Raw genomic sequence first — 13,070 nt, forward strand, 5'->3', positions numbered from 1 at the left:
ATTAACTCAAATTTAACACTTTGGATATCTGCATGCACTGACAAAACAAACACTCCTTTTTGTCTACATGCTGTCATGAAATTCACTTTCATTTCATTGCCTTCTTTTTTTACAACACACCCAGGGTACCAGTTGTTACCATTTTACAGTTATGTAGTCTTCTTCTGATACAGCACTCCTTCTAAATAGAGGGTGGCATAAAGGTTAAGGGGTGAAAAAACTGTACAAAGGTGCTCAGTTGGGTGTTAATTCAAAATTATTTACATTGTAAGTGTCTCCAGATAGATAAGTGGTACAATGACAGCCACTGGAGTAAGGATTTTGAAAACTTCTACTGTGGCTGCCTCATGTACCGGGTATATGGCATTTTGGGGAGGGAGGGAATTCAATTGTTTGACTGTTCTTGGGTATAAAAGGATTTTTTTTGTCTAGGAACAAGAAGAATATCAGGAGGAATGATGGCAACTACATGGTGGATAATTGTTTACAGCATGATGAGGCGGAATTTTGTTCTGCATGTTTCAAGTCATTCTCTAATATATTTATAGTCTGAAAGTCGTCAAGAAAACAACTTTCCATATCTTCTGATTTGCATCATTTTTATCGGTTGAATATTTCAACGACAATTTTATTTGTCCATGTACTGGATTTTTTTTAATTGCTTGGTTATGTCTTATGATGGAGTTGCAGCAGAGTCCACATCCTTGCAGAAGGCACCTGGATACTCTTACACCTTTATCACAGCCAGACACACTAAAAAAAATAACAAAACATACCAAAATATATATTTTTACAAATAAAATACATATAAAACATCATTTTTGTCATTATCGTTCATTTTTTGACATCTTTGCAAAATCTCGAAAAATGGTACGAACAAGATTAATAAAATTTTAAGTTCGTACCCAATTCAAACAATCCATTATTTTACGTAAATACTTATAGAAAAACGCAGTGATTGATCTATTTCGATTCAATTTGTTATTATGAACCATTTCAATGCGTTTATTAAAGGTATGCATCTCACGGGACTGTTATATTCAGTGACATAACTTATCCTACCGCAACCCAAATTCGACGACACCTAAATTCGACGATGTTCTATTTGTATTGATTAAATGGATGATTAGTGTCTTGGTATCATGTCAAAGTAATACAGCCGAGTTTAAAATTATTATTTTGTGCTATTAAACATTTGATTATTTCTTTCATTTTTTGCTAAATATTGCTTCATGTAACCGTTACATCGTCGAATTTGGGTCACACTGGGATAATTATTACGCGTGTTTTTCGTGTAAAAAAAGCGAACATTGCCATCAATGCGAAAAGCTGGTTTTAATATTTATAAAATATTATTTAAACATAATTCAAACCAAATAATATCGAAAATGATCATAACAAACCTTTTCTTTTTGTTTTCTGTAGAGTTTAAGCGAGTATGGTTTAATTAATTCAGATCGTCACAAACGATAACGATTAGCGAAGCAAAACAAAAATGGCGCCTCCCTCTGCAGAGGTCAACCGAGGTCGAATTATATAAATGCGCGTCTTTGTTTAAAGATGAGGGTACCTAACTCTCATTTGCGGAAAATAAATTTGGTATCAAAATTTAAGTTAGACTTTCTAGTTTTTATAACTATGTTCAAAATTTTGTTCGGTCCATCGGAAGTAATTTTATTCATCGTCAAAGTCGGGTACTATTTTCTCGGCGTAGGGTGGTCCTATGTAAATTTTGAATGCATTGTAGTAAAGTTCATTCGGTCGTGAACAAGATGATGTCAATCTCATAAATATTCATGATGTGTAGAATATCCGCATTTGAATTGTAAACACACACATGTTTATGCAAGTTGTCCGAAAGTCGGCATTACGCGATAGCGATATTTTTGCCCTGAATTTGTTCAATTAACAACATATTTACTTACCATCCTGAAATAATAATAAAATGAATTTTATATGAATAGAAAGATAAAACATTTTTCTTTTAATAACTTTTTATTATTTTGATTTATATAATAAAATAATGGTTTTATTGATCATTTAGTAAGAGTGGTATTGGTTTTTTCCGCTTTTCTCCCATTGAACTGATAAGGAATCGGCTTTTAGGGGGGTTGCTAGTTTTAAACAACGAAGCCAATTGCCAATTAGTCTTTTTCCATTACAATCACGGACAACCAAACACAAATCAATATGTTCTTTATTAATTTGTAATAAAAGCGCAGAATATATTTCAGTCAGGTGTTGATCACACACAGGGCTCGACATTAACTTTTGAAGCCACTTGTCCAGTCGGACAAGTAGACCATAATTTCACTTGTCCTGACCAAAAAGCAACTTGTCCTGACCATGATATCTTTATTCAGTACTCTGCAAAATAATGAAATAATACAAAATGCTCAAATCATAAAGACTTGAATCGTTCAAATTACATGTAAACATAATTGTAGGCAATTTCAATACAAAAAGAACTGACTAGAATAACAGGAAAACTCAAGATTATTGATTTTTAAACATTATACAAAGCCATAATACCTGACAATAACATCAAACAGAAAATATTTTAAGTGATGTATATGTACAGTACTTATCTGATATCTAAAAAAAAAATCATTCTATACATAGGGAGGACGTCACTACGTTAATTGTCTGTAAGATAGGTGTGTACCGGTGTCGTAAAATGCATATTCTTTACAAGGGAGAATATTCTTGTTATCTTGGCAAAGAAAAAAATGTTAAGGGTTGCTTCCCTTGTGAAGAGTTCAGTGTAGTACATGTATCACATGGAACTATCGAAATATATCTGGCTTCGACGATTAAAGGTATACAAAATATACTCGGAAAAGTTGAGTGATATCTCCACAGAAATAATGGCTTTAAAGGCATTTTTTCTAAGTTATACAAGTATAATGACCATTTGTCCTGTCGGACTAGCAAATTTCTTCATTTACTTGTCCGGACTAACAATTTGGTTGTCCCGGACAGTCGGACTACCTTTAATGTCGAGCCCTGCACACATCATCATATTTTAATTGCGTTTAATAGTATTGTCTTTAATACTGATTCGCCGCGTGTTGGCTGTATAATCTGCAACACCCCTGAAAAACACAATACACACAATGGGTAATAAAGTTGTTAACAATTAGCGCTAATCAACACTATTATACCTAAACGAAGTCGACGCATTCGATACAGCCTTATTGCATTCGCGTTTAACAGGAAATGTCAGTTGTCAGTACACTGTATAATGTACACCCCTTTGTGTCAAAACCAGATTTAACTTGAGTGTGAATAGTCGACTGTTTCATGTTCTTTGCATCAATACCATCCGGGTTTCTGTACTATAAGTATACCAGTCTACAACCAAGGTGCGGGCTTCCGCATATGGGTATTCGAACGTTCAAAAAATTGACCTACGGTTTAGCGTTCACGCCGGCGAATGCATTTAGCAATATAACTCGTTTTTTTTTCACTATTTCTTTACTTGCAAAAAATACTAGTGGCTTATAACTTACCTTGCAATCTTTTGCGAGTGTGCGAGTGTTAATTTCGAGCCCTGTGTATATGCGTGGATTACGCTGGATTTAAATGCCTCATGCCTACGGTAATTCAGTCTTATTTGTTTCAAATATGGGACATGATTGTTCGTTAGGATCTTGAATTCGTCCATCGGTCGAAGGACGAAAAAGACGAAAATTAATGTCTGACGAATAATAATGGTTTCACAGTATACAAGAAAACAGGGCATGGGGCTTTAAGAACAAATGCTCAGGGTTGTCATTATGATTGTAAACAAAGGATTATTTTGGAAAAGTAAACGATTCGGCCGGGGATCAAGTGGGCTGCCTAGGCACCCTTGTAGGTCCAGGGCAAGGCCCTGGTAGGGGGGTCAGGGGGCAAAGCCCCCGACCGAAAACGAACTCTAGACATTTTAGGGACAAAATACTGCTATTCTCAGAGCATAAAAAGTTAAAATGAGGTCTAAAAAGAATAGAAAATTTTAAGATTTTCACATGTTTAGTATACTGTGCAATGTATATACATATAAACATATTATATTGATAGATTTTTGCATGTTCCAATTCTATCCATTACTCGATAATCCAGTATAATTACGATTTCTTTTTTTCAAAACCAAATTACGGCAAATATTGACGATGAATGTCGTCCGCCATTTAACGCAAGTGCATATACAAATTGAATTGTGGGATTTGGGAATTCCCATTTAACATGCGTGAATCACGTGACGCGATTTGAGAGCATTGAAAACCGTTTATATTTAGTAATTACGACAAATCGACGACTCAATCTAAACTGTTACATGTACCTCCTTTCAGAAAAGTTTGCGAAAGTGAAATTCTGAGAATAAAAACGCGTCTTTCATTAAATTAAACCAAGTACTTTTCATTCCTGATCGTGATATAACTTGTCAGGTCATTCATGCATGTTGACCTTTACGCTACGCAGTGCATAGTTTGGCAATCTCAAAACACGTTATTTACCTACTCATTACATTATGTGTTATGCCCATTTGTATAACAAAATGCATTATTTAATTGACGTATTTTCAAATGCATATAATTTAATGTGTTATCCGAAATCATTTCCAGATTTCATTATTCACGGAAAATTAAGAAAATTCTAGCAACAGAGACACATTTATCGTGTTTTTCATGCACAGATGAAAATCATGCCAAATTAGACTTCATGTATAAGATCACGTCATTCTTCCTCGGGGGAAAGCGTGGACTTTAATATTTAGATGCTGAATAACAACTTCGTAACGCAGAGGTCGCTAATATCTTTTATTTTGGTAGAAAATCGAAGAGCATTTTTTAATATGTGAAAACCTTTTCTCTAACTAAAAAAACTAGTTAATTACGCTCTACAGTGCTACATTCGTTGAGATACGGTCAGTAATAATCTGTGAAATGTACAGCTATTTGATACGATTTCACATGGGGTCGGCGTGTATTCGGCTGCCTGAGCGCTGATTGGTTGACGTGCTTACCAAGAAGAATTTGATTGACAGCTGGAAAAGTCAATATTGGCCACTTGCTGAGAGATTCATTGAAAACAGTAGCTCTAAGGCGGAGTTAATGAAATGACTAAATGGGCGTCGCTCTACTATACTACGGTTATTCCTCGTCAATTATTGTCGGTTTGGGTGGTCAAAACTTCTGATAGCAATTTTTAAGATTCAGGAAAAACAACCGATTTTCTGGCGATTTTAACCGATAAATTCGATCGGCAATCGGTTAATAATGACAACCCTGAATGCTCATGTTAAAAACTTAATCATCATCTTGTTTCTTCTTGTTTTGTCTTTCCAATAGAAACCTATTCAGAGCCACGTGGCCAACCCGCCCAGTCACACCAACCCGCCTTCCCAACACTCCTACCACCAACAGCCTCGACCTGCCGCTGTGGAAAGCCCAGTGGGTCAACCAAATGCACAACCGGGCCAGCAACCAGTGGAGTTCAACCATGCCATTAATTACGTGAACAAGATCAAGGTAGGTTTTACGCTACGCAGTGGTGATTTTTTCCTTATGGTGATTGATTTCCTCCTTTTCATGTCATGCAAGGTTTACATGCAGTTCTTTACCTTGCTCTATCTAAATGAAATTACAAGAGTTTGACTGAGTTTTGTACTCCGCAATTAAAGATTGTGTGCAGATGTCCGTTTAGAAAATGCCTGTTTCACTAATAACTTTGCCATATATTGATGGATTTAAAGAACTTAGAACATATGTAAACTATCATTAAACAATGTTTGTCATGTAAGACCTGTCTTCCTACCTCAAAGGTCAAGGTTACATTTATAGGTAAATAGTCAAATTTGTTCTTAAACTGCTTGAAATTTGTTGTCTCTGCCATTACTTTGCCATTGATGGACCAGGGCCCTCAATCTATCAAATCTGCAGACGAATTTGGGTGGCAGTCACCCGCATGAAAAGTATAGTTTTTTCCCCCCAAAACTGATTTTTATGTCCCCCACTATAGTAGTGGGGGACATATTGTTTTTGCCCTGTCTGTTGGTCTGTTGGTTGGTCTGTTGGTTGGTTGGTTTGGGCCAACTTTAACATTTGCAATAACTTTTGAAATATTGAAGATAGCAACTTGATATTTGGCATGCATATGTATCTCATGGAGCTGCACATTTTGAGTGGTGCAAGGTCAAGGTCATCCTTCAAGGTCAATGGTCAAATATATGGGTCAAAATCGCTCATTTAATGTACACTTTTGCAGTATTTCAATATTCAAGATAGCAACTTGATATTTGGCATGCATGTGCATCTCATGGAGCTGCACATTTTGAGTGGTGAAAGGTCAAGGTCAGCCTTCAAGGTCAGATGTCAAATATATGTGGCCAAAATCGCTCATTTTATGAGTACTTTTGCAATATTGAAGATAGCAACTTGATATTTGGCATGCATGTGTATCTCATGGAGCTGCACATTTTGAGTGGTGAAAGGTCAAGGTCATCCTTCAGGGTCAGAGGACAAATATATGTGGCCCAAATCGCTGATTTTATGAATACTTTTGCAATATTGAAGATAGCAACTTGATATTTGGCATGCATGTGTATCTCATGGAGCTGCACATTTTTAGTGGTGAAAGGTCAAGGTCATCCTTCAAGGTCAAATATATGGGTCAAAATTGCTCATGTAATTTCACTTCTGCAATATTGAAGCCAGGGCTTTCCTTTGACCCAAGCTCCCGGGTTTTGACGCTTGAAAATTACAGAAGACCCCTTTTTGACTCTTGAGAAAATTACGTCATGCGTCACATTTGACCCGGGGGAATATACCGACTTGCGTCAACAAGATCAAAAGTTGTTAAGACTAAGCGATAATTGGCTCGGGGCGGAGTATCTCATTTAGTACACACTAATCGTTAACGCCCGTTTCCAATAATCGAAGCAAAAGTCCACCCAGTAGGCGGAGTTTGGTTAATTAAGAAATCTAGTATTGACCAATTAAAACACTGCTGGTTCGATGACGCGTGTATTAACTTTCCATTATTTGTCATAGCGTTTGTTATCAGCTGTTTGCGGAAAAGACGTGTATTAAACCCACCTAGTTGCAATAATCCAACTCCCAGCTATTGACCCTCTGAGCTGTACGTATGTACTCATAAAAGCTCAGAGCATTTAAAAAGAACTATAAACCAACCAAAACAGAATGGACTCATCCGCGTCAGTTTTAATAATATTCAATATAAAATAATAGCATCCATATCCACAGAACACCGTAAAGCATATTTTGAGATATTTCCAGAGTATGTCAGAATGTATTTCCAAAGCTGAATGCACCCATCACTGCTTTACTTCATGATTGCTCAGTTCAAAGACGCGCGAAAGTTATGCTGGCATATGTACTGTCTACAACGTCAAATTACACGCTTTGCATCAAAGTTGCTAAAAATAACTATAGAACCGATATTACTGACCTTGTGGCAAAGTGACAATTTTTGCATGAGCTAATTGATTACAAAATACATGTTGGCGTAATAATTGACCGTCTGAGAAGGCAAAGAAAACGGCGTGTTTGTTGCACGTCTTCAGTGAAGATGGCACAGGAAATAATTAAAGGGCGTTGGAATTTTTGATGGGATTAAATATGGAGGCACCTTTATCGGCGAGTAGAAATAATTTCCTTTTATAGTTTCCTGATTTATATAGGCTATTGTGTTTAGGTACCACCCGTATGTTGTTTTTTTTTGTGATAGCCAGCGGAAATGTGTTTTTTTTCACATTTTGTATTTCATTCTTAATTTAATAGCCACGTGAAACGGTCAAACAAAGTTATTGGATAAAGTGTAATTGTAGAGAAACCTTTTCGAATTCGGAATCGGTAGTAAGGTCCCGCAGTGAGTGACTTTCCATCCCAGAATGTGCTGCGCAGGTTTCAGGACATGTGCAAGAGAAGAAAGTGATAGTTTGCTGGTTTTATGCTAGTTGTGTGTGTGTGTAGTCATAGTGTTGTTTTATTACATTTTCTTTACTAGGGCACCCAAATGAGATCACTCTTTAAATGCATGAATAATTTATTTATTTGCTCAAATGATTGTTGGTTTGTAGAACATATGACATATTGTTTTGCTGTATACATGAAGTAAATGTTGTATGAGAATGAATATTTTGTATGTAAACTTTCAGATGTTGTGTAGGACATATGACATATTGCTCTCTGAGATGTTGTGTAAGACATGATATGACATATTACTCTTTGAGATGTTGTTTAGAACATATGACATATTACTCTGCTGTGTACATGAAGTTAACGTTGTATTAGAATACATGTTTTGTATTTATTACTTATTGAATATTGTGTTTAAATGCATAGTGTTGTAGTGACAGTAAAATGTAAGAAATAAATGTTAACATACATGTATCTTTTTATTTGTTGCTTTTTATACGCCCGTATAAAATACGGGACGTATTATGTGAAACCCCTTGGCGGGCGGGCGGCGGGCGGAAGGCATCACTTTGTCCGGACTCTAATTCAAATTGTATTCATCCGATCTTCACCAAACTTGGTCAGCAGTTGCATCTAGTTGATATCTAGGCCAAGTTCGAATATGGGTCATGCCGGGTCAAAAACTAGGTCATAGGGTCAATAAGTGCATTTTCAAAGGGGCCACTTTGTCCGGACTCTATTTCAAATTGTATTCATCCGATCTTCACCAAACTTGGTCAGCAGTTGCATCTAGTTGATATATAGGCCAAGTTCGAATATGGGTCATGCCGGGTCAAAAACTAGGTCAAAGGGTCAATTAGTGCATTTTCAACGGCGCCACTTTGTCCGGACTCTAATTCAAATTGTATTCATCCGATCTTCACCAAACTTGGTCAGTAGTTGCATCTAGTTGATATCTAGGTCAAGTCCGAATATGGGTCATGCTGGGTCAAAAACTAGGTCAAAGGGTCAATTAGTGCATTTTACTTTGTCCGGACTCTAATTCAAATTGTATAAATCTTATCTTCACCAAACTTGGTCAGTAGTTGCATCTAGTTGATATCTAGGCCAAGTTCGAATATGGGTCATGCCAGGTAAAAAACTAGGTCATAGGGTCAATTAGTCCATTTTCAACAGCGCCACTTTGTCCGGACTCTTATTCAAATTGTATTCATCCGATCTTTACCAAACTTGGTCAGTAGTTGCATCTAGTTGATATCTAGGTCAAGTTCGAATATGGGTCATGTCGGGTCAAGAACTAGGTCATAGGGTCAATTAGTGCATTTTCAACGGCGCCACTTTGTCCGGACTCTAATTCAAATTGTATTCATCCGAAACTTTTAAACAACTTTTTATCCTGCGTCAAAGTGGTATGGGGGTATAAGTCACATTCAGTGACAAAGCTCTAGTTCAAGTTGAATTCACCAAACTTGGTCAGAGGTAGTATATAGATTATATATCAGTCAGGTCTGATTGGAGACATGCAACCGATTAACACATGCAATATTTTTATGCAATATTTTTATCCAGTTTTATTTTGCGATATTTTCATCGGGTTTATTTTTTTCGCGATTTTTGAAATTTTTTTTGCTTATTTCCAAAACAAATACATCAATCATCAGTGTATCATCTCCAATGGCACACGAATCGGGCGTATATTGCTCCGTCATGCGGCGCTCTTGTTATATATTATATCTCAGTAATTTGCTTAAATTGCAAAAAATCATTGACTCTCCTGCGTTATTATTAGGACTCTTAGAAGTTTGATTTTGACTCTTGAAAATATGGTCCCAAGAGTCCTTGACTCTTGAGATTTGAGGTCTAAGGAAAGCCCTGGAAGCTAGCAATTTTATATTTGAAATGCATGTGTATCTCATGGAGCTGCACATTTTGAGTGGTGACGGGTCAAGGTCATCCTACAAGGTCAAACGTCATAGGGGGACATTGTGTTTCACAAACACATCTTGTTTTCCCTCAGAAAATGAAAAAAAAATCAAAAAAAATCACTGATTTATAGCTAAAAATTGACTCCAATATATCACGGTCCGTTATGTCGCGTTTTCCAATATATTGCGAATCAGCTATGGCTCCCAAAAATCTGACGAGCATAATCCCCAAATAACATGTTTTAATTTGAGAATTCGCTGAGATAAAATCAGTTTCAATCTAGTATTTTACCCTATTTTTAATTTTATGTTTAATCCGACATTCATAATCCAGTTTTGACCAGATGGTTTGCTTTCATTGTACATCAGTTTAACACCTGTGTACTGCGATAAATAATAACCCCCACTTGCCAAACATCAATAACCCCCACTTGCCAAACATCACAGGTCATTTAGGGTGTTATCATTCTCTCTTGAATTTGCTTTGAACTGCCGAAACACACCACCCATGAAGGTGTATACAATTATAACTGTAAATGTCACAAGTCAATACTGACCTATCTCAACAATCTTTGCGCGTACGATGCAGTGTGAACAACTTGCTTTTAATTAAGAGGTAAAGATCCCTCAGTTTGTCCAGATGCACTACTATTAAAGCCCATGCTTTCCATGAGGAAAATGAGGTCATTTTGTACATGGGTCTAATTTGTGCATGCTTTCTTGAACAATACAACTTGGCAATTGTCTTTGGATTACAAATTTAATTATACGCATTTGAAAATACTTACATGGAATAATGTTTTGTGTTAAACCAATGAATAACATATGGATATAACACATACTTAAATAAGGTTGGTAAATAGCGTGTTTTGAGATTGCCAAACTATGCTAATGCATACAAAGACATGCATGAATAACCTGACAATTTTTATTGCGCTGGATTTATCACGGTCGCGATCTTTGGACCCCTTCAACCGCGATATATTGGAGTTGCAGTGAATACAAGTTTAAGACAAACTTTGCATGCAACTGGACACAGCACTAGCTTGTTTTAGGAACAAAAAGGACATAATGTTGGACTTTTAAATAAGATTACTGTTATATAGATTGAGTAAAAGTCCACCTTTCTGTCCTATAGACAGTCACATATATAGAAATATATGTTTATAACAGTCAAACACAGTTGTTTTTTCTTGTTATAAAAATTCCCCCATTTACAAAAAATTCCCCCTCCTAAGGGCTGCGGACCCCTTCCCCCAAAGTAGTGTGAGGGCGCTGATGGATTTTGAAATAACTAGCCACAAAATAATCATTAGACGCAGCGTCCTGTGTTAAACCCGTCTCCCTACCTTACAGTCCATGGTCACAAATGTAGCCATGAAAAAGCTTGTTTTTGACATAAGTGTATTGATAAAAATTGTGAAAGCATTCATGCCTTATGAACATGTCGTGTAGCTCCTAGTTATTGACCTATAGTCGCAGAACTTCCAAAAAATGCAGTCGTCATAGTAAGAAAATATAGAAAGAATGGTAAAAAATGTCATATGCTTTGCATCCAATTCTTTACAATAGTTGCTGCCACATTACAATATGCCCTGATGGTTATGCTAGTAATTTGCCTTGCATTCACAACCGAGAATAACTTTGCACAACATGAATTACCTTCCTTGTTTCAGAACCGTTTCCAGGGGCAACCAGAGATCTACAAGGCGTTCCTGGAGATACTACACACATATCAGAAAGAGCAGAGGACAATTAAAGAAGGGGGATTGGTAAGTTTTTGGATCAATACTGCTTTCCAGATTTTATAATAACACTTATAACACTTGCAGTGTTTGTTTGTTTTTATGCCCTTGAAGGAGGGCATATAGTGATTGGACCGTCTGTCCGTCTGTCTGTTTTTCCGTTACACTTTGCATTTAGGTTTCACATTTAGGTTTCGAAAAATGCTCATAACTTCTATGTCGCTTCAGATAGCAACTTGATGTTTGGCATGCATGTGCATCATATGGAGCTGCACATTTTGAGTGATAAAAGGTCAAGGGCATCTTTCAAGGTCAAAAGTCAATTATGTGGCTTCATAGCGGCGCAGAAGGGGGCATTGTGTTTCTGACAAACACATCATTTGTTTTTTTTTAAATCGGGGCCTGTATCTGGAACCATTCCCAATGGAAAAAAGTATATATTTTTCTCAAATGGGACCTAAAAATTCCCTATTTAAGGTTGAAAAAAATATCAATATTAAATTAATCTCCCATCCAGCTCTGTAAGTTACACTTTATTAAATTTAATATTTGAAACACTTGAATTCTCATTTTTGAAGCATTTGTTAGCAAAAAAACAACAACACTAATTTCCCAATTTTGGTCAAACCACCACAATTTTTCCCAATCCAAAGGGACCCGGCCCCATTCCTAATATACATGTAGTGAAAAAACACTGACTTGTTGATTGGTTTGTTTGCCTGTTCACCTTAAATTACGAAATGCTATGAGATTTTTATGCTAGTTTGTCTACATCTCTCAAGCGATCAAGTACAACTACTTACGATCTGTCACAACCATGAACTGGCTGGAAATTTTGATGGACGGTCCGAGGTTTTTTATGCCCCTAGCATCTAATTATGCAGAGAGGCTTATATAAATTTGCCTATACGATCGTTCTTTTTTCCATCCGAACAAGGTTAACCCTAAATGACATGTTTCATATAACATAATTAATGCTTCCTGCAGAGCTTGGTAATTAAATTGGTGTTATCTATAAACTCGGAACAAACATCTGACCATGTTTTTGACCATGACTTCAATCTACTTGGGAAGTAAGAGTTATTAATTTAACATGGGTTAAATTAATAACATCCATTCTGACTTGGCTTCCTCTAGTGCATTAGCGTTTATTGAAGGCAGCATATTATTTTGTTATCATTGAAAGGCTATCTTTCCTGTGGATTATTTTGATTCTGAAAATGAACAGTACTTCTGTTCCACTTGATTGTGAAAACTTCAGAACATTGTGATCTTTGTGTGGAAGTATCCTTTACCCTCCCACTGATGTCATTATAGCAACTTGTCAACAGTTTGTAAAAAAAATGACTCAATTTAATTTAAGAAAAGGCATAGATTTAAAAAATGATGTATACATAATTTTGTTCAAACAAGCAAAGTAACACAAGGTTTAAAAAGTACTTTCATTTATTCATAGTCAACTATTGGATTCAGAAAAA

General features: G+C 36.3%; 1 protein-coding gene across 3 annotated transcripts in view; it reads left to right on the forward strand.

Moving 5' to 3' along the window:
* The window catches only part of LOC127833887 (paired amphipathic helix protein Sin3a-like), a 75,962-nt gene that overhangs the window by 16,376 nt on the left and 46,516 nt on the right, over positions 1–13,070 (forward strand). For all 3 annotated transcript variants that reach the window (XM_052359387.1, XM_052359386.1, XM_052359388.1), the window contains exons 7-8: positions 5,334–5,513; positions 11,524–11,619. In XM_052359387.1, coding sequence (XP_052215347.1) covers positions 5,334–5,513; positions 11,524–11,619 — 276 coding nt within the window. The remainder of the gene's footprint in view (positions 1–5,333; positions 5,514–11,523; positions 11,620–13,070) is intronic.

This window comes from Dreissena polymorpha, chromosome 6 (genome assembly GCF_020536995.1).
Source record: "Dreissena polymorpha isolate Duluth1 chromosome 6, UMN_Dpol_1.0, whole genome shotgun sequence".
Classification (NCBI taxonomy): domain Eukaryota; kingdom Metazoa; phylum Mollusca; class Bivalvia; order Myida; family Dreissenidae; genus Dreissena; species Dreissena polymorpha.